Source organism: Leguminivora glycinivorella, chromosome 2 (genome assembly GCF_023078275.1).
Source record: "Leguminivora glycinivorella isolate SPB_JAAS2020 chromosome 2, LegGlyc_1.1, whole genome shotgun sequence".
In the NCBI taxonomy this organism is placed as follows: Eukaryota; Metazoa; Arthropoda; class Insecta; order Lepidoptera; family Tortricidae; genus Leguminivora; species Leguminivora glycinivorella.
In genome coordinates this window covers 5,474,077-5,498,094 of record NC_062972.1, presented here as the reverse complement: position 1 = coordinate 5,498,094, position 24,018 = coordinate 5,474,077, and the positions used below count along the sequence as shown (strand labels likewise).

At 37.0% G+C, this 24,018-nt stretch overlaps 1 protein-coding gene across 4 annotated transcripts in view; it reads right to left on the bottom strand.

Annotated features, from left to right (window-relative positions):
- The window catches only part of LOC125234277 (AN1-type zinc finger protein 6), a 77,344-nt gene that overhangs the window by 25,759 nt on the left and 27,567 nt on the right, over positions 1 to 24,018 (bottom strand). For 2 of the 4 annotated variants that reach the window (XM_048140507.1, XM_048140511.1), the window contains exon 3: positions 4,489 to 4,822. In XM_048140507.1, the coding sequence (XP_047996464.1) occupies positions 4,489 to 4,587 (99 nt within the window). In that variant the 5' untranslated portion in view covers positions 4,588 to 4,822. The other 2 variants (XM_048140510.1, XM_048140512.1) reach the window with 2 other exon arrangements.

The window sequence follows — 24,018 nt, the reverse complement described above, 5'->3', positions numbered from 1 at the left end:
ACAGCTTTTTAGGGTCCAAGTATCGGCACCATACATAAATATCGAGAAGACAAGTGCTCGAACCAATCGCACTTTAGTTTGACGTCGGATTCCTCTGCTCTTCCAAATTTTATCGAGGTTAGCCATAGCACTCTTCGCCATACCGGCTCTACGGCGTATTTCGTCAGTGCTGCCACCGTTGCAGGTTATCAACGACCCAAGATACATAAACTCGCAAACTTTTTCGTACTGGCGAAGTGCGTCGGTAACTGGAAGTATATTTGCCCTGTCAACTACCATTATTTTAGTTTTGGAATGGTTTATCTTAAGTCCGAGATTAGCGCTTTCATCTTCAATTCTCTTCAGAAGATCCGCCATCTCTACTTCACTTGACGCAACTACTGTCGTATCGTCTGCGTACCTCAGGTTACTGATCAATCGACCTCCAACTGAAACACCTCCTTCCCAGCCGTCAAGTGCCCTCCGTCATGATGTGTTCGCCATACAGGTTAAAAAGCTTGGGTGACAGAATGCAACCTTGACGGACGCCCCGTTCTGTATGGAAATCATTTGATTTCTGATTCTCCAGCTTCACGAAGCATGAACCCTCAATGTACAGATTCTGTATTACGTAAGCAAGGTGTTCAGGTACACCCATCTCCACCAGCACATCAAACATGACCCTCCACTGAACACAGTCTACACTATGAGGCAACATCTATTTGCATTTTTGTGTCATATCAAAGAAGATCAAGTATATAGAGAATACTGTCAAAGCAAAATGTGTGGTCAAAATGCATAGACCGCCATCTCTCCACACATGATTAAAATTGAACTTCCGTGTTGACAAATATTGCCAACTAGCGACCCGCCCCGGCTTCGCACGGGTACTATACCTACATGTAAACCTTCCTCTAGAATCACTCTATCTATTAAAAAAAACCGCATCAAAATCCGTTGCGTAGTTTTAAAGATTTAAGCATACATAGGGACATAGGGACAGAGAAAGCGACTTTGTTTTATACTATGTAGTGATGTTGTTAACTTTAAGTTAAAATTGACAAATTCTTATTCATAAACGTTCACTAAATATGTGAGTGTGTTTTGTAAAACGTCCCACTTTGTCGGTTACCATTAAGGCGAGATTTACTTGTATCTCTATATGAATAAAATGACAAAGCGGCTTTATAGCAATCGACAAAGTGAGACGTTTTCCCGTGCACACTCACATATATAAAGCCGATAAAAATCGTTTGTCCCACAATTTTCATAGGCTTGTTAACTTTAGTGAACTTTTATGAAGTCTTTGGTTATTTATATTATACAAAAACCGGCCAAGAGCGTGTCGGGCCACGCTCAGTGTAGGGTTCCGTAGTTTTCCGTATTTTCTCAAAAACTACTGAACCTATCAAGTTCAAAACAATTTTCCTAGAAAGTCTTTATAAAGTTCTACTTTTGTGATTTTTTTCATATTTTTTAAACATATGGTTCAAAAGTTAGAGGGGGGGGGGACGCACTTTTTTTCCTTTAGGAGCGATTATTTCCGAAAATATTAATATTACCAAAAAAATTTCTGAGTAAACCCTTATTCATTTTTAAATACCTATCCAACAATATATCACACGTTGGGGTTGGAATGAAAAAAAATATCAGCCCCCACTTTACATGTAGGGGGGAAGTACCCTTATTTTATTTATTTATTATTTTACCATTTATCTTACCCATTTTTTTTTTTTATTTATTTTTTTTTGCACTTTGTTGGCGTGATTAATATATTAATATACATATTGGTACCAAATTTCAGCTTTCTAGTGCTTACGGTTACTGAGATTATCCGCGGACGGACGGACGGACGGACAGACAGACATGGCGAAACTATAAGGGTTCCTACGGTAGTTGACTACGGAACCCTAAAAAGGCTAATTAAGTATTTGCAGCTATAGCTGTGCTATCGAGTCTAAAAACGGACGTAGAAAACTACCAATTTTCCTTTTTCCTATTATTTTTTATTGACGAACTCTTAAGAATGCACTAGAAGTTTCGTTTGTTTTAGAAACAAACTAGGCCTTCTATCTGGTAAATTAACTAATACTTTAACTGTGAGGTTGTTTTGCGGCGACAAAACGTTGCTAATGTCAGATCGGATACCTAAGCTATAAAAGACTAAAAGTCTAGAGCGTAGAGTACATTTTAATTCATTATTGTATTAACTACACTAGGGTCAGTCATCGAAGACAACTACAAAATTCATAGTTAAAATTAACTTATGAATGAATTCATGAATGAATGAGACTTTTTTCGAAACACATAACGACATCAAAATAGGCTTAAATTTAGGAAAATAAATGAAGTTACAGTGCTGAGGGTGGTTTCGGAAAAGAATAACACTCAGCATTTGTCGCAGCACATTAAAGCCTCCGCCACACATTAAGCGTTTTGTTAGCGAAGCGGAATGTGCGCTGAATGTGGGTTTTTTACACCTGCATATTTATATAACAAATTATACATTTTCTTAAAACTATTAGACCTGTCACTGCAATGTCATAATTTTCGTTTTCTTTCAACCCCTTTTTGTCAAGAGTGGCACTGAAACTTGAGTAGTTCATGTGCTCTGCCTACCCCTTTATGGGATACAGGCGTGATTGTATAATGTATGTATTAGATATGTGTAGGTATTAAATCCTGGTAGTTAAAAAAAATTGTCCCATACGATTTTTTCTTATTTTGTTACCATTTTCCGTACATATTATGTGGGATAACAAAAGAGGAAAGTAACAAAAATGTATGGAAATTCTGGGACACTTTTTGTCTCCCAGTGAGATTGAAAGTACTCGTGATTCTGAGTACAATTGACCTAAAATTCCCTAAAAAAATCAAAATAAATAAAATGAACCCTTATAGTTTCGCCATGTCTGTCCGTCCGTCCGTCCGTCCGCGCCCCGCGGATAATCACAGTGACAGTTAGCACTAGAAAGCTGAAATTTGGTACCAATATGTTGTATCAATCACGCCGACAAAGTGGTAAAATAAAAGTGACAAAAAAAATGTTTTATTAGGGTACACAGGGTTATTCAACTTCCTCCCCTTGTTGGTCAATGTACTATTTCATCACATTTGCTGTTTAAAGGTCTCATTGCGTCTACGTGTACTGAAAAATAATGTACTATTTTGTTCCCAAGGGAATAGTGGATTTAGTTTTGAAAATGAATACTAAGGATTTTTGTTGTTGTTGCACAACCAAAATGTGACTATTACCCTATAAAAATATTATACGACATGAAAAATGCATTTTATTTATGTTTTACAATTATTTCGTGTGTTTTGCATTTATTTAGTAAATTTCACTCCGATAAATTGTTATAAATTTACAATCTGGCAGAATAAAATATCACAAGAACTAAACGCACTTCTTAGCATTATCTGTGGTAGACTGATTAAAAAATTAGTGGGTAAAGTAATTTGACCTTGAATAGAGTCAAATTAACTGCTTTAAAATTGATAAAAGCAGGTGAATCTAGTAATAAAGATGATTTACCACCTGTGGAACTACTTGAAGCAGTGATAAACGCATTTTTTGCGTTGTAGTTTCCTCGCTATAGTGAGGGGAAAAGTTTTGTGTTACACTCGGGTGCAAATGTATTTTACTTCTCGTATGTTAAAAAACTCGCAAGTTCAGGATTCTATTCTCGAACCACTCGCTTCGCTCGTGGTTCAACTATATAGAATCCTTTCACTTGCTCGTTTTCCAATTCCACACTCGGCCTTAAAATACAACTTTGCCCCCTTGTATAACAAATAACTATTAGGTTGTATGTTTCGTTGGACATTGTATTTAAATATCTGGGCGACCGAGCTTCGCTCGGTTCTATTTTAATATATCACGTCTTTAGATAAAAAAAAAAAACTCTTATAAATACAAAAACAAAAAAAAGACAAAAAACAAAAACTTAATTTCTGGCCGGGATTCGAAACCCTGACACCTACGATCTATCTGCGTACATTAGACCGACCTCGTGCGACTGAGCTACGCGGAATCGATGCGCGCGCGGCGAAATTAAGGACCATATTTTACGTTTACAAATGCGAAAGAAAAACTCAAGAAAACTCGAAAATTCGCGTTTTCTGGGATCTCAGGCTACGCTAGATCGATTTTTCACCCCCGAAAACCCCCACAAAACAAATTTCAGCGAAATCGTTAGAGCGGTTTCCGAGATCGTCGGTATATATAAATAAATAAATAAATAAATAAATAAATAAATAAATAAATATACAAGAATTGCTCGTTTAATAGTATTGTATTTAATTTAGATGCAGTATTTTAGTGTTTGTTTGTGTTCAAAAAGTGTTTGTAGCAAAAAACAATGGATTTATATGAAAATTTATATGGAAGAATCCGATATTGGTGAAGATACACTACTGGATTGCAGTTTTAAGGTTTTACCTTATGATTTTTCTGTGGATAGGTTAACACTTATGATATACATAATAAGAATGATATAACTGTTTTACCTTAAAACATACTGAGCAGAGTCCATCTGTGGAAGGGTTTCCATAGAAGCCACACCCGGACCGGCATAACGCCTCCATGGGATTTGATTCACGCTCCATTGTCCACAATTAATTTCACCACAATTAGAACAACAAATCACTTCACTGACAGTCGACAGTACAAACGATTGCACTAAAGTATATTATTGCACTTGGTAAAGTCACAGATCAGTTAACGATGTGATAGAACGTTTCAATTTAGACGGGAGGTAATTTCTGGGCTGATGTAGCCGTGGTAAGTGGCTTTCCTTGCCAACGTGCTGTCGTTCTTGCTATGTCAGGATCGCAGAGGGCCCTGCAAACAATACAAATAAATCCTATTAAAACATATTTTGCGAAAAGAACATGGTCAAAACAGACAAGATAATTGACCCATTTTCATTGTACACATTGGTCCCTATAATTTAAGAACTCAAAGATAGTTTGGTATGTATTACTTGTTTTCATCGGCGCCGTTATTTTAAAAGTATATCGGGTGGAGTATTACTACGTACTTACTATCCCTGAAATAGGATATAGTATAGCCTTAGGTTAGAACTAATTTTTTCCCCTAGAAACTATACAATTAATTTACTTAAAGCTCGGCCACACATCCGCGTTTTGAAAGCGCAGCGTTAGCGTAGCGCAATGGTGGCTGGGACATAGACATAGGCAGACATTTTATTAAGAATATTATAAATATTACACGTTCATCAGTCTAATTACAATTTCGAATATTAAATTGAAAGATGCATTAGACAAGTCCGCTCACAACGCGCGCTGTCACACATGTGTGACCGCTCGAACGTATTCAGAGCAAATTCAGAGCAAAAGAGAATGCGCTCGCATTCCGCTCCGCTAACGCTACGCTATAAAACGCCCTATGTGTGGCCGAACCTTTAAACTTTTTTTTTCTTATGAAGCACCTAGTCCTTTTTTTTCATACATGTCATACATTTTTAAAACGGTATAATTTAAATTAAGGTCAGTGCGGGCAAGACCGGCATAGGTACTTTATTTGAAATAAAGTTTGAGTGGATAAAACTAGACTATTTAAGTAGTCTGGAGTGATCCGCATGGTCCTATGGGCTAACAAATTTTATATTCTACACAGCTTTTATAATGCCTTGGTGAATTAAAGTAAACTTAAAGATCACTTTTTTTAAGGCTCGGCGGGTTGGCCGTCCCCACGAGCTGATGAGTACGGAAAGACCGTCTAGTGCTCGTTGTCGCGTAATTTCATATGGAAATAAGTATCAAAATCGTATTCATTGTTATATTCTGTAATAACAGAGAGTAATGTGATAGATATTAACCCTTCGAGCCCCAAGCATCTATATGTATTTACTTATATTTTACTGACATCATATGATGTCGCTGGGACTCGAAGGGTTAAAACAAATAATGTTGATATTTTCAACATATCAGCATTTTTCTATTTATACGGCAAGACCGTCATATGTCCCGTAAATGAGGTTGATAAACTTCTTTTTTTTAGGTCCAAACAAAAGCAAAGCCGAAACTTATAATTAAAATTAGAATAGAATAGAATAGAAAACGTTTATTTGTTGAAAATATACAAGTAAAACAACAATAGCCTTAATCTATATACATCTTAAACTAAAGTCACCAAAAAGGATGCCACTCAGCATATTAACCTACAACACCCGTTTATACTCGACTTATTTCCCATAAAGCCTAAAAAAGGTGCCTTACTCTTATATGGCCGGTCTTTCCGACTAGGCACAATTTCGAAGTTACATATTTCATGACATAAAACAATAAATTGAACGCGTTTCTGGACGCCTTTCTGGACCGATGATGGTTCAATTTAATATGGCAAAAAAAGCCTATATTATACGTCCCACTGCTGGGCACAGGCCTCCTCTCACTCATGAGAGGGTTCTGCCTTTAGTCTCCACGCTAGCCCAATGCTGATTGGAGACTTCACATATGTACAGCTTTGAATTTCTTCGCAGATGTATGCAGGTTTCCTCAAGATGTTTTCCTGCCAACTATTAATACACTTGTGTTTTGTTTATTTTTTCTCCTGGCCAGGCATGCAAGTAGCTTAATGGAGATCAGCGAACGGTTTCACTTTTTTTTGTCATCCCGAAAATTACGTAGGCCTACTAGCCATTGGCAAACCGGCAAGCCTCGATTGAAGATAAGCCAGCTGTCGTGAAATGAACCATTTCCAAATCGCATTTTGTTTATAATCTATATCATCACTAACGCCAACACAAACCAGATTCTAACTGTAGAAAGTGGTATCAGCAGAAACGTTTGAGGCAAAACATAATATGCATAACGACGGGTTTGCGTAACAAGAGAGAGCTATGGCAAAAGTAGAACGCGTCCGCGAAACGGGACGCCCGTGCCGCGAGCCCCGCGCCAAGGTCGCGTCGCCGAGTGCATCGCGACAATCGCGTCGCCGACTACTAGGCTAACTAACCCAACTAACCAAGTAACCACCTATGATATACCTACTTCTATTGAACTACATAATGCGCCATTATACAGTCGAGTTCAATGAATGTGTACATTTTTTCACCTTATTGCTACGAGTTAAGGTGAAGAAATGTACATATATTTATGAACTCGACTGTACATTTTATTTATTGAAATTTAGATTATATTCATTGGCAATATCATTGTTGTTTTTCCTTTGTCTGGCCCTACCTGCAGTTTAAAATCAAAGTAACTGTCCGTATACTCCGTATACCCAATTTTAGATAGTCACTTGCACAATATTCGAACTATATAAGCTAATACCTATGGTGAAAAACTAGTATTCGATGGATTACGAGTATTACGACGTAAAATTTCGTTTAAAATTCAATTGATGCGAATGTGAATCCACGTTGTCAATGCGTGCAGAGATAACTACTACGACTATAATAAACTTTTCACCACACCAACTGGTAAAGGCTCTCTTTGCTATTCGAAAACAGATAGCAAAATTGCATTTTATCCACAAGAGTGCAAAGTAATTTCATACAAATTATAACTTGATGTCTTGCGCTGGGTGTTAGAATTTACTTAAAAATAATGATTTTGAATTCTAAATATTGAATAAATTGATAGATTTGATTTAGTTTGATGTTTTATAGTCTGTATTTTGTTTGTGTTGGTGTGGTGAAAAATTTTGTGTTTCACTTGGGGGCAAAGTTTGTTTAACCTTCGTGCCTTGAAACCCTCGCAACGCTCAAGATTCCACTTTTTGAACCACTCGCTACGCTCGCGGTTCAATCTTGGAATCTTTCGCTTGCTCAGGTATCAATATTGGCACGTGCGGTTAAACAACAACTTTGCCCCCTTGTAAAACAAATAACTATAGTATCATGCACAACACAATTTAGCGGACTAAGGGATGTTTTGCCGGTTCTCTGTTGTCAACAATGTCAGGCAGGACGTCTTCAGGTCAGATAATGGTGACCAGATTGCCCGCTTCGATATAGCACTACCTACTCTTTAAAGTTAGATAGGTAGGTAATTTAATTTGTGTGTATTTTATAAATTATTGAATCAATAACAATATTATTGCAGAGACCGGGAAACGGTAATTCATGTAGATGATTATACAATACAATACTCTTTATTGCACACCTCACATAGTTTACAAGTATAAATGCACAAGAAACAAAAACAAATACTACTATTTTTTGATGAAACAATATATACGAAATGTAATTTCCGCAGGGGCAAATATAGTTTTTTTTCTCAAATATGCGATGAAATAAATAAAAACATTTTCATGCCATCATTATATTTTTTCCTTCCTGCCTTTTTTTAGCATCTTTGCTAAAATGTGAACTTTATATGGGCACTGTCGTCATTAAAAAAAATACTTTGTACTCGAAGTAATAATGTGTTGTTTATTTTTTTTACATGATAATAATAATAACTCTGAACTTAGGCGAAATTTATAGAATATGATATACAACAGTTTATTTTTTGTCTTGAAATGTTATCAGGCTGTTAAATTTATTCGGTTTCTTAAAAAAAATAGATATATCGGAAAATATAGAGAGGTCAAACCTGCAATATATCTACTCGTTCGCATGAAAGAGCGTGATCAGTAAATAATTAGCAAACCCTGACCCTTTAGCACAACTTGCCTTGTCGCGCGCGAGTCCATACATCTAGCGCGACTTCAAGTATGGACTCGCGCGCGACAAGGCAAGTTGTGCTAGAGGGGCTGGTGTATACTATATCTCAACTGACAGTATTACAACGCACACAGAGAAAATATAATCTCAAATATCTCCAAGATATGTGACATACAACATACAAACACGTAGGTATATAGATAATAAATGAGCCGCGGCACGTTGATTGGATAGCGCATCTAAAGAGGGTAATATAAAAACATGACTACATTCCGCGTTTGCGCGCTGTTTTGACAAGTACGTCGTCCTGTCATTTCGTTACGGTGTTTAATATAACATTCTTCACAATTCCTAGACTTCCAGAAAAGTAAGTGGTTTTTATACTTATATTTTTGCAGCGTTAGGTAAAAGTGAGATATAGTGATGTATTAAAATCAATAAGGATTTACCTGTAACGACATTAATTACTTTGCAACCAAATACTTGTTTTTTATTTAGGTAGATGATGCGATCTATCTTATCTCGAAAGTTTGGTACCTACTTAAATATTGTGGAATCATCTATTCAGACATTTTATGTAAATACTATTTCGTCAGTATTTAAGAAAAAAACACGTACCTACTTGAATGGTACGTAGTAGAAAGTGCGTTTTTGTTTTAAATAATATCTAAGTATAACATATAAATTACCACATACGTGATGTGAAAAACCGTCCCCGTGAATATCTCATTTTGCTCGGGATCGTTACACAATCTAGTATTGCGCTTATGAGACTAATATATGAATAATATTTTTTTGTGTATTCAATATTGACTGGTGTGGTATTGTTATACTAATACTTACAGTTACCTAATAGTACCTATTAGATAACAACAACTTACTTTGTACGAAGTTGATTGATTAACTTTATAGTAATTTTGTTCAACCCTGCGTGACCTTGCGCAGTAGAGACCGCCCGCATCTACCTGCCGGAGATTAACTACTGAATATTCCTTATACTGTGTGTGCGGTTAGAACCTCGTCCACCTCGATTGTTAAATATAATCTGGTCGCGCGCATAATTAATACACTTCACAGTTAGCAATACTGAGTAGTACATTTGTTTTGCATGCAAAATTCTATGCAAGGAGGTCGGTCACTTTCTCAGCAGCTGAATGTAGGTACGTTAAATAACTAATAGATGTATATATTATGAAAAAGGTTATACTTAAAGTAAAATCCACAATCCTACGGACTAAATTGACAAATGACTGACAGGTAAAGTGTTACCAGGAACAGCAAAATAAAAATAGTGAAGGATATATGTCGATAACAATATATCGACAAGTACATTAAACAGACAAGTTTAAATCAAGAATAAGTTTATTAGTTTCAAATAAGAGATACACATTTTGGTTTGTTCTATTTTCGAGGTAGTGGATTGATACCATTGGTAAAAACCCACTAGTTTTAAAACATAAACAGGTTTCCGAGCCTGTAGCTAAAAAATAAAATACCATGTCCAGAGATAATTTTACTAGTCTTTATTATAAAATATTATTCATTCCCAGCCGGTGTGTTATGCTTTCAATTTTATCACATATCTATGGGGATAAAGTATCCGTCACACTATGGCAAGTATATCATAAATATCTATATAATTTTCATATAATATTATTGCTGCTTTGAAATAAAAAAAATATCTACAGACCTTTTGATCTGTCGAAATCACAGAAAAAATTGGTATATTATAAGCCGATGAAATTGCCAATTTGATTGTCCCGTCTGGGTGCACCTTAAATCAACGATGTAATAATATTTTTAATATCGATAAGAACGACACTGGCCAAACTGTGGCAACATTTTTTCACACGTACTTGTCAATTTGGTCCGTAGGATTATGGATTTTACTTTAAGTATCTTTTCTCATGTGGTGTTTAAACTAGAAAAAGAGTAACCAAATACGTGCAACTCTTTTAAAATTCGTTTTGAGTAGCAGTGCCGAAATTAAATTGACTTTATTCCTACACGCGGCCTTCATTTGAGAAACTAGCATTACTTTCTCAATTAAGGTGATAATAAATACACCAAATGAACTCCGGTTTGCCCCATCCCGTGGGTATGTTTGAAGCCCGAATACCATAACGTAACGAAACTTCTTATCCTTTTCGACAAATATGAAATAACAAACAAGTTCCACGCACGTTTTTTGTAACATTTGTTCATATTAGAGAATTGAGATTAAAGTCCAATTTCGGTAAAGCCACGCGTCCCAAACACAAGTGGTGTGGTGGCGTCGTAGCGTGCACCAATTAATGCAGAATTATTAATGCCGTGGAGAGCGCCGAGGTCGGTGGCCGGGAGCCCAGGGGAGCATCGACCGGCGCCGGCGCAGGCAGGGGTGCGCGGGCCCTCGACTCACAATAACACGCTAATCGCACGACCATGCAATTCAAGAGGAGCGTCGCCGATTAGACACTCGCCACTCCCCTACTACATGTTTTGTCAATCAAAATAAACGTCAATCGGATCTAGAATATTACCACTTAATTATGAATGATGTATGATATACATAATTTCTTGCTTGAAATGGAATTATTACATGGAGAAAAGCGGGGACTTGCGGCAACGACGATAACTTTTCGTTTCGTTGTTGAATGTAAAATATGATATTAAGTTAAAGGCCATTCATTGATTGGAGTACAAGTCCAAAGTCCACGTGCATCTGTCGAAACGACGCTGGCGCAGCACGCTCGCCTCGCGGCCGCGACTCGACTCGACTCGCGTTCCGAGTCGCCAGCTACGTTCGTTCGTCTTTTGTATTCTCATTCGGCGCTCTCAGCGGTCTCCATGTTTACACATCGACTAAAAAGCGTGTTTTCACTTTAAATTTATTGCGTTAGAATTAGAAAACACATTTTTTTTACAATGATTTGTAATGGTAACCAATTCATTTCAATATAATAATATGCGTCTAATTATACGTCACACCTATTGCAAATATCTTTAATATTAGTAAGTAGTAAGTACTATCTGTAAACTCAACAGAGTTATTAGAATAATACAAAATACATACATATATATTTATATTAGGTATTCTTGACTCGTATTGTATGTAGAAATTGTAGAATTAAATACAATGCTCACAAATGAGACCTTACATACACGTTGAGACTGTAGTACACTGAGAGAAAAAACAACCAGTTTTCATGTTTGTTCAACAAGTTTTTAGCTTAAAATAGCGCCTACGTGCTCTTTGGTTCAAACAACAAGTTAGATTTTGTTAAGTGTAACTAGTACATTCTACAAGTTACTCGTCATTTGAATCAACAATATATTTTTCCCCTCACTAGCTCGGAAACACGTGTTTTGTCCTTTAATACCAGCGGGTAAAAACGCATTTTATCCACTAGTGCGTAAAGTAATTTGACCTTGAATAAAGTCAAATTAACTGCTTGTAAATTGATAAAAGTAGGTGAATCTAGTAATAAAGATGATTTACCACCTGTGGAGGGAAGCAGTGATAAACGCATTTTTTGCGTTGTAGTTTCCTCGCTGTAGTGAGGGGAAAGTTTTGTGTTACACTCGGGTGCAAATGTATTTTACTTCTCGTGTGTTAAAAAACAACTTTGCCCCTTTGTATAACAAATAACTATGAATCAACAAGTCGATTTTATAAAATCAACATGACACATTGTTTCAAACATATGTTTGACTGATAAAATACGCCAAGTTTGACCTTGTTGTTCGAACAAATTCGACTTGTACCATCAATTTGTGATTTATTCCGTTTACTAAAATACTTTTGTTTCAAACGGATAAACCCGCAACAAGTCGAACTTGTTAAATTCACAATGCAAATTTCTCTCAGTGTAGTCCTTAGTAAACAACTTTACCAAGACTATTAAGATTAAGATTAAATACGTCAAAAAGGTCGGAGAATTTAAATGCATAAGATTGGCACATATGTGTTTATTCAAAATAGCATGTAAGCCAAACAGCGTATATCCGAAGATATTGGTAAATAAAAAGGCACGTAAATTTGGTGCGAAATAACCGTGCCAAGGTGACTGGCTCGACGGAAACGTGATGTTCAATTATAGCGTTACAATGCCTAGCCACTAGCAGTTGCCAAATTAACTGCACTGACCACAATTTTGTAAGTGATACCTGTTGCGATTGATACAATTTATTTGTACATTTGCAGAAAATGACGCCAAGTGGACAGATTGAATTCAATTTAATGCTAAACTCAGGCAGACTTCGTCAAAAATAATGCGCAGTTAACGTTTTGTCCTTTGTACAATTATTGCTAAGAATATAAGGAACATTTTACTCGGTTTAATATGTATCTATTACAAAAATCTCTTAGTAAGGCTAATTAAAGGTTATTTCCATTGAGATAAGTGTGATAAAGGTATGGCATGGCGAGATAAGCGTGTGGCTGTGGCAGCTATATGTGTGTCGTAGTCGGAACGGGGCGCGTCGTTGCGCCGTGGCCCGCTGACCCAGTTGCCGAGTGCGAGTGCCGCCACGCACCCGCCCGCGTCTGCACCGGCCCATGTGTCTACCTACGTCTACCCTGCACCCTCTGTGGTGCACGTGTGCCCAACAATCCAACCTGAGCCCCTTCAAAACATTTCTTCTACTAATCCGACCAATTTGTCAGGACACCTCCCACAATCTACTTTTAAGATGAGAATTGAGGTCAAAAGTATTTTAAATTGTTTCCTTTCAATAATGAAATTGCATACACAATGGATCTATTCTAACCCATATATGCCCATAGGGTCGTTTTCGACCCACTGCTGTTTTCGAAACACACTACTACTCTTTAAAAATAAGTAGAAGAATGAGGTTGTCACCTCAAAAAATAGGGAAAAAAAGATGTGTTGGGCACATATGGGCTAAGTATGTTCAAAGTAGGAATTTTGATTTCTTTTCGAATGTGACAGTTACAAATGCTGGTTATTTAATATTTAAAAAAAAATTCATGGTTAAACCGGGAATTGAACCCGCTACAGGAGGAAAAAAATATCCTGTAGTTTTGTCATACCGACTGAAAAGCTTCATAATAAGGATTTTTTTTCTAAATAACATAGTGCCGGAAATAAAAGGAAAACCATGAATTTCAAGATCTTACATGGCATAGGTATTCGTAGTCTTCAATTTTGTCCATATAAATTAAAAAAAAAATCATTGAAAGCAGTTTTACTAAGTTTTAAAAATAAAATAAAATCATCTTTCAGCAAAATATTCTATCTGTGATATTTTAGGTAATTTCCCTCCATGTGGCATTTCCGTGGGACAGTTTGTATTTGGCTTTGGTTGTCACAGTACTTGATGACTGTAGATTGCAAATACTTAGAAGCTTGAAATGATTAACTCTAAGTAGGTATTATACTTAATCTTGAAATATGTGTTTTTAAGACGATACAGAAGGGGTCAATTCTCCATACAAACGCTCTCGACTATTTCCTCCCTGTAGGCCTAGCACATGATGGCCGCGGGAGTATGTCGCCGCGAGATAGATAACACGTCTTTGTCTTATTGTATTAATGACATAAGGACAGGTAGTCTATCTCGCGGCGACATACTCTCGCGGCCATCATGTGCTAGGCCTGCTGGTTTTTGAAGATAGAGCAATGATTTTTTCAACACAGATTATTATTATTTTTATCCGTGTCGGACCGTTTTGATTAGGGTTCCGTAGTCAACTAGATTTTCCGAACATATTATGTGGGATAACAAAAGAGGAAAGTAACAAAAATGTATGGAAATTCTGGGACACTTTTTGTCTCCCAGTGAGATTGAAAGTACTCGTGATTCTGAGTACAATTGACCTAAAATTCCCTAAAAAAGTCAAAATAAATAAAATGAACCCTTATAGTTTCGCCATGTCTGTCTGTCCGTCCGTCCGTCCGTCCGTCCGCGGATAATCTCAGTGACCGTTAGCACTAGAAAGCTGAGATTTGGTGCCAATATGTATATCAATCACGCCGACAAAGTGCGAAAATAAAAATGTTTTATTAGGGTACACGGCTACACGTAAAGTGGGGAGTGTTTTTTTTTTTTCATTTCAACCCTAACGTGTGATATATTGTTGGATAGGTATTAAAAATGAATAGGGGTAAAATCATTTTTGGTATTGCTAATGCTAATATTTTCAGAAATAATCGCTCCTAAAAAAAATTGCCCTCTAATTTTTGAACCATAACAAGTATGAAAAAAATCACAAAGGTAGAAGTTTATAAAGACGTTCTAGGAAAATTATTTTGAACTTGATAGGTTGAACAGTTTTTGAAAAAAAAAATAAGGAAAACTACGGAACCCTACACTGAGCGTGGGCCGGACACGCTCTTGGTCGTTTTTTTTTGTATTTTTATTTTTAAAGACCAATCAAAAATTTCCAAAAACGGCCTTTTTCACTATGGCGCAAAAAAAGGTGTGATACTCAAGATTGGTAACAATTAGCAAAAAAAACTAAACGGTCCGACACAGACGGATCATTTTATTGTTATTCAGATTCTCAAATTTCGTTCTGATTGATTAAGTTTTGAAGGAGGAAACAGTCGAGGGCGGAACCTCGATTTTAAAGATTGTTTCTCAATATCTTTCAACTGAGTTGTTCTTAATGGACATTTTTTTTTTGATAAATCTAGTTAATAACACTAGTATATTTAATTTAACTAAAATTCCCTAATTGAAAGGTGGGCTCCTTTCCATTTTAGCATTTTCGCTCCTGTAGCGTCATAATGAATACAGCCAAGTGGGTAGATCAGAAAAACACTGCTGCTCGAGGATACCCAATATACCCATCATCATCATCATCATCAGGACTCTCCCACCATTCATTGTAGATACAGCCAGTGTAATCAACAGTGACGACCACGAATGGATCGGCGCTAGGGCTTGCATTCCGGAATTCCGGAATCTCGAAATTCCGGAATTTCGGACAATTTTTCCGATATTACAGTTCCGGAATTGAAACACATAATCTCGAAAATTCCGGAATTGAAAAAATATATATTTTTAGATGAAAACGTGTAATATCAGCCTGGTTTCTTTACAAAACTACCACAGAATATATAAGAAATATGTAAATTCATAATTTAGACACTGCTCGGACTCAGGTAGTACCCTATTTTATGGCCAATAATAAATAATTTTAAATTTTAACCATTATCACTTTCTGGTTTTGCGAACTTAAATTCAGATGCAAATCGTAGTATTTGGTATTACATTCATTCACAAGCATAACGTCGTAGTTACTTATACACTTTTCACAAAGACGTGTGCATATTTTACTAAACTGGTGGACTTTACTGCAATTTATGGAAAATGATGGATATGAAAAGTATGCTTTATTTTTTACAAAAATTCAAGGTATTTGATTTATACCTAGGTACATGTACCTAGGTATAAATCAGGAAATCTGACTTTTTGGGCCTCGAGTCTGATACCGGTAATTCAATATTTATTTTATTACATTTATGTGAATAAGACGTTGTGCCATTGTTGTAAATTATTACATTATTTCGGTGGACAATCGATGCATATGCATTTAAAACCCTTGTTTTTATTAGATTAATTGATTAAAACAATAATGTTGTCCTCGTCCATATTGCTGTAAATCCTCAAATATGAAATAAGTGCAGACGGAAAACACTGTATTTGGGGTAGTTTTAATATTGGGGTAGTTTTATTTAGTTTTTGTCTAAAATATGTCGTTTTTATTACTGAATGATGTGTCAAATACTATTAAATAATAAGGTAACGGCGGCTATCAACGCGGGTATCGAAATCGACGTCCATTACCGCCGCATTTGCAAATACGCATTTTATAGGCAAACCGACCAATTTCTTAAAAAAAGTTACTCACACAAAGGAAGCCTGTTTAGTTGACTAACGCACATATAGGCGATAGAGAGTGTGAATGAAAGAAGACGCTCGCTATTTGACAGTTTTTGCCACGGGGCCGCGAGAAGAGATTGTGTCATACTGACGTGTGACGCTAAACCTAAGTGAACTCCAATCTCATTTAGTAGTTTACGTAATAATTATGGCAAACAGGTGAAAGTTATGCATTTCAAATTATTGTTTATAGTTTTCTACATGACTTCTGAGTACTTTTTACGTATTGTTTAGCCTGGAAATGTGTTTAAAGTGGAAATTAAAAGACAGCGGTGAAAGGCGCCATTTCGTGAGTAGATTCTATTACTGTGGTATACCACAGTAATAGTTAAAGTAGTGATATTAGTTCTTTTTGCTTTATTTTAAGTATATGTGATCAGTTATATAATGTATCACAGTTGTTTCAATCTTGATCTATTCACGCTATCAAAGAACTATTTACGCGGTATGAAAATTATTCAACAAAACCTTAATTTTTAGCAAAAACTTCATGACTGATTTCGTAGTTTCTATGAAAACCGTTAATTTGTCAATTTTTTTAAACATTGACATAAAGTCTGATGCTTACTTACCAGTTATGTAAACTTGGTTTTAATATAAGGTTGCAATATTTTATTTTGATTTGTAATGAAAATACATCTGTATGACTTTGTGTTGTCGGAATTAGATTTTATAATACTCCAATTTATGCCTATTACCGATGGTACGATCAGATAACCCTCGGTAATAGAATATATAAGAATCTATTACCGATCCATGCAATATTTGTTTGGGTCGGTAATGGGTTCCTATAGAAGTATCTATTACCGAGTGACATATTAGTCTTGTATCAAAAATATGACATTTAGTGTACCGTAAGTACAGATTTCTTAGGTGAAACTGAGTCTTCTGTGGGTATTCATAAAGGAGGATAGTATTGGTATATGTATTTGTCATAATTTGTATATTCAACCGTCGGTATTAAGCTCCGAATTTTGAGATGGGTTTCTATTTACCGATGGCAGAAAAACACTGTCATTCATACCCTCGGTAATAAAATCTCAATTCGCGTTAATAGAACTGCAGCATGTTCATTACCACGGTAATAGAAAATTTAGGTATGTTGGCTTCAATAATCATTTTATGACATATAATAAACTAAAATGATCCTAAAACTCTTCAAAACTAATAGTCCAATAAATACTCTTCCATAAAAAAAATATTTGTGGTCGTTAATGAGCTTTGATACCCTTAATTTTTTGGTATCTTTTGAAATCTTCCTTAAGTACCACGTTAATAAGCGCCATTACCTTAATGCAAAATATATTTACTTTAATGTTAACTACTATCACAAAACTGGCACTAAAAGTTTGTATCGTTTGCTGTTGTTCGAAATACTTCGCAAGACCGATTTTGACACAAAATGGACTCTCCTGTAAAATTACTAAAATGAAAATTGCAGTTTTATATGCCTTTTAGGTACGGAGTTATTATCTTAAAAGTCGATTAATAATAAATTTCAATTTAAAATTGTATTATTTCATCAGAAATCCACCAGAAAACCAAACAAAAAAAAATTGTTCAATTCCGGAACTAGTTCCGGAATTCCGGAATTGAAGTCCAATCTCGAAAACCAGTTCCGGAATTGAAAATCGTCCGATATTGCAAGCCCTAATCGGCGCCCACCGCGAATGGAAAATAAATGAGCGGCCACTTCGCTCTTTTGTGGGCAATCCTTACATTGGATGCCACCTTCTAATTCTAACCCACAGTAGTATTTAGATTCGACCTTCAATTTTTTTTCTGTACCCGATGGCGCCTATTTTAAATAGAAATAAAGCAAACAGCCACAAGAAACCCTAAAATTAATTAAAAAATAAAAAGAAACAATCGGAAATGAACAGTTTTAAAGCAAGTCGTTAGTAACGCGTATTAACAGCGAGATTAATTCACATCTATCAAGGCCCACCGCGAGGCCGACCCCACACGCATACAGCCAAACATGTTTCACATCGCACTAGTGTTGCCAAATAAAACACTTAAATTTACATTGACGAGGTAACCTGTTGAGCTAGTACGCATTTCACATTGTTATTGTTGTTTACTTACTGGGATGATTAGATTTTATCATTATTATGATTTAAACTTTGCTTTAGTTGGGCCGATTATGGAAATCCATTGGACTTGTTATCAGTAATCTAGTTTTCTAACAGCTACAAGCACTAAACGCCTCAAGTAGCCTCGTCTTGAATAATGCATTAATTTACGTGCAAAATGCTGCGGACTAATAACACCGAATAGCCAACTGGGGCGCGAGCGGACCCATCCTCTGCCTCGCTACCTCCCGCAGGCGGAATATAGGTCGAACCATAAGTAGAGACTAGAGAGCTTCTGTATACGCTAACTTGTTACGATTTTCTTAACAGACACGAGAAAGAGAAGCAAAGCGCGATATAACCTATGAAATGTGCCAGACAAAATAATTTAGTTTCCTCTTTATCTGTATCTGCAATCATGTTAAAGAGTAGGTACTTGATAATTGATCAAACCTCGTATGTCTCCCGACCACATCAGTTTTTATAGTATTAATGAACACACAACACAAGTTGGTACAATTTAAAAGTTGGATTGAGACAAAATACTGGTCTGACCACTCAGTCAACGGTAACTGTAACGGGACCCTAAAGTAGAGGCACAAAAATCGTGCAGTGCACAGAAATCCTTCTGATTTACGAATCTGAGATAAAATCTGAAATTGCAACTTTTTCAGTACAAAGTTGCAGGCGTTCCAGCATTCGCCCGAGATGAATGTCATTCACTTGTTAAGAATGTACATATGTTACTGAGCATTTTGGTGTGGATGGATGGAATAACTAAGGTAAGTTTAATTTAGTTATAATTTCTCTGTTTGATATATTTATAGCTCGTCTTCATACCTATTTCGGAAGTAGTCGAAAAGTTCAGTTATTTTGCTATCTGCCAACAAAACTTTAGCTGGCATTCTAGACTTTGTTAAAGTTTGATGTGCTAAAAGTAGTAAAGATACAAATGCATGTAGCGATCTATTCAGCAGAACCTAAAACGTCTGTAATGTACAGCTACAGCGGAAATAAGATGCTAACCAAAAATAGACGACTCAGGGTCTCGCATCCAAGCCGAGCGCAGCCTTCCGCGTGGTATAGCAACCAGGAAACAATCGTTTTGTTCCATAATGGCACAACAGGTTTGCACAAAAGTGTCAAGTTGACAAGAGGAGCTAGGACAGGAAGGGAAGGACAATGACATTAGTATTTGAAACGCGTACGTCACTGTTGAGCGCAGTGACGCGGCGACAATGGAGCACGCATGGCAAGATGGCCGCCGAGGCGTCAGCTGATCACTGCGGCGCACACGCACCGCGCCCCGTATCGAGCCGTGTTGCCTCTCTTTCGTGCGCGCTAGCGCACAATGGACGGCCTTTATTATTGTTTGGATCACAAATATGTGTTTGTATTAATACAAAAACTACGCAGTCACGCAACGCAAAATAGAAATGCTTATCATTAAAGATGTCATATGCAGTGATGGGAAGCCTAATGATTATAAAATCTTGAAACTACGTATTTCCGCAATATTGTTTGTAAGAATAAATACATAACGATTAAACAGCTTTGGAACAAACTGATCTTGAGCATTACATGCTTGTCTTTAAGTTTATAGTGCGAACATTTCATATAATGTACTTAATACTGTAAAATTATTAATTATGAGCCAATTCTGGTATGATTGCTAAGTGCGTGGCAAAGGTGGGGTGCTATTGTACTACATATGTAACACTCGCACCGTTACCCACACAAATGTGATGACAGTCTAAGGAAATCAGTCAAATTATCGTTTTGTTGTTTATGGGAACTATGGGAAGTCCAACTTACTCATTAATCTCATTATGCCCTAATTAGTCATGTTATTCTTTTTCATTGAAATAAGGAATATACCTACTGGTTTTAATTTTTTAATGCAATAGGCTACTTGACCCTTTTTTAAAGTTTGTCTTATATTATTACTTACTGTCCAATTAACCGAAGAAAAATATCTCTATATTTTATTATGACTTAGAAACCGCAAAAAATTGAAAAAATATTTTTAAAGAATACTTTTACGTAATCAGGCAAAAACAACATCAGCCATGTCATCTATACCTAAATTTTCTGTGAATGAAGTCATTCAGTGCGAAAACAATACTTTCTGACACTTTAAGTACAAGGCATAAAGGTCATTATGTCAGTGATTAATTTGTCATGAATTCTATGACGTCACTACACGGCCGACAGCGTTTTCGGTACCCAAAATTTAAAAAAATTACTCACATTTTAAAATTAAAAATAATTAAAAATAATAAATTAGATATGAGTCTAGTAGCCTATTAATACGGATTGAAAATTATATAGACCTAACAACATACACAGGAATAAAGAAGACTTCCCATGTTAAACATGTTGGAATAATATCAGTTTCAATAATGGTATAAGCACCTAGCATCCACGGTGATTTTAAATGCAGCCCACCACTTTTCACCTTATTCCCCCATAGTAAACAGAAATACGCAAATTAGATGATTATCTATCAATGAACCAAATGTGATGCTAAGTGCATCAGCGTACTTTGGTTTTACCAACCTAATTCCTAATAGATGCTCATTTAGTTACTTTATAATTAACGTAGCAACTAACTACACCTCTGTTATTATTGTTGCTAAATAAAAAACAAATGTATAATTTGTCATCGTCAAACGATTTGAGTATACTTTGACATTGATTAACTTTAAGCAAACATAAAATACTAACATTGAAAAATAAAAACAGGTCAACTACAATGGCCCCTCTTTCAAAATTGCATGTCAAGTTCTAAACACGAGGACGTCGACCTTCTTGCACCAAGGTCGGGGCGGCGGCCTTCAAACAGCCTCGTCTGTCTGCGAGACTCCTCTCGGTCCACGGCACTCACACACACAATTACTTAACACGACCAACATTACCTTCGAGTAGGAACTAGAGCCCATGGCCACGTACTAACTACGCTCGAAAGCGCCACATTTGCACAAACATCACAGTTTTGAAATACGACGCGAGCAGACTAATTCCCTGTTATCCGACTAGATAAGTTGCATTAGTCGCGTACTCGTTAAATATGTTGCAAACAATCGCGTATGAATCGGCCTCGCGTGTGCTCGCTGCGAGCTCCGTCCGTCGCGCTCGGGCTTCGGGCTGGCGACTGGCGGCTGGCGGCCGAGGCGCGCGGCGCGGGCCCGCGGTCGCCGCCCGCCGACATCAACTATTCGCGTCATTCCACTCCACGCTCCACACGCGCACGCACTCACAAATACAAACAAGCTGCTCGCTGCCTGATACTTTGAGTAATTATGTTAACTAGAGAGGGCACCTCAACTTGATTTTGTGTAACAACACTTAGAGCTGATCAGCACACACGCGCTTAGTCTGTGCCGAACGGCTGTGGTAGATTGACGTATCGCAATGAAAAATATTTCGTCTAAATAATGCCGTCATGTGTAGTGAGGTACTGCCAGGGGCGGCTCACTCCGCGATTCTATCGCCGCGCTACAAGTACATCCTGGCGGCCGCGAGTTCGCGGCCTACTCAGGGGTGGCGCGCGTTCTCACGGAATGCACGTTCGCACTTTTTATTGTTACTTTACGTCGCGAGTTTTTTTAGGTTCATATGCGATGTCCGCGTGTCGAATGGCTAATAATACTTAGTTAAATAGACATCATGAATAAAATAAATACCATAGGACATTCTTACACAGATCTACTACTAATTAAGTCCCACGAAAAAGTTCAATAAGGCTTGTAATGTTGGAACTTGAACAAAAATATATAAATACAGTATATATACCTGGAAAGTACCCAAGACTTGAATATAATAGTATAACATTTTATGTGAGTATTAATTCGTTTTAATCCATAGGTAACCCTATCGCCGGACGCCGCGCACGTGCGGCTCGTTTCTTTGTAAGAATTTTGTAGGTATTTAAAAAGGCGGCATTTCGAAACATCAAAGCAGTGGGCCTTCTGTACTTGTACTATTATATATTCTGTGGTACTGCACAGACTGCTCAGGAAAATCTAACAAAAGCTAAGGAGTGACTTTTCATACGTAGGTTTACTGCATTTTTGTTTAAACACGCTTACTTTTAAAAAAATGTATCAATATAAACTCATGCCGAAGCGCCATGTTGCGGCGGCCATGTTTCGTTGAAAAACCAAAGAGTAAAAAATGCAACAAAAGCAGACGTGACAATATCGCAAGTTAGTTCAAGTTTCCTATCATACATTAAATTATATATATTTATCGACGCAAAAAAGGTTATTTAATTATTATTGTCAGAATTGCACAGTTTTCCGACATGTCGGTCTATAACAGATTCTCAATAAGTACGCGTGTCGAATTTCATGTGAGTATGTAAATGTAAGTGCAGTACCTAACCTGCCTGAATGAATTTGGGTAGGTAGACGGTCAAGCAAATTATGAGAGTATAAAAACGCGCGAAATTCAAAATTTTCTATGGGACGATAAACCCGCGCCCATACATACATGGATGTAGATAAAGTTAGAGTTGTTAAAAAAAGTTAAATCGCTGTCGGTTTTGCAAACACATGCTCGTTCTTATGTCTATCTCGCCATCACAACACGCAGCAGGCCATTATCACTGCCACCAATACATATCCTACTAATAGCTTAGCTTCATACGCGCAGTCAACATGTTATTGTATGTTATGTACCCTATATACAGGAATTCAAACCCTCGAGGTGCGCATAAAGAGTGAGTCACATAATTTAAGTGTGAGTCGAGAGCTCTATCATATCATTAGTCATCGCTTTCACACACTCAAACTACCTACCATTAATACATACATTAGATATACAAAGACTTTCATAAACGGATTCAGATAAAAATATATCGTTTTTAAATTATAATATATCTATACATATACGTACCTATACTTATAGATATGTATCAGACTGATGAAAGTGAAAAGTCCCGAGGTCGATAAACGAACGAACTTCCAAGGACCGTCGAACTCAAAAAAAGTAAACAGAGGACATTGTCTCACTCAAAGTGCATGAACAATAAGATTTTGTGAGTTCATCAACTTCGGCAAACAAATAAATTGGTAGTTATAAACTCGACTCGCGAATTGAATTTACGCAACTTGGCGTCATGCGCAGTTGCTTTTTGTCTATGGAAATTCATTTACATGGGTAAAAAGGTGGACGTGAGGTGATCGCGACATCGCGAGCACAAACAAAGCCATGTGTGCGAACGAAGCGTCTCGACGAATGACCGTGGAGACGGCGGAGCGGAGGCGGGAGCAGACAAAGCCCCGACGGCGGAGCATCGTCGTCGATCTCCCCCGAATTAGTCCTGGGCCAGGGCGCTGACCTCACGCCACCGACACACGCGCGTTCGTAAATCCACGCCATTACGACCCAAGCACGACCAGCATCACTAAACAACCCTCTCATTGACG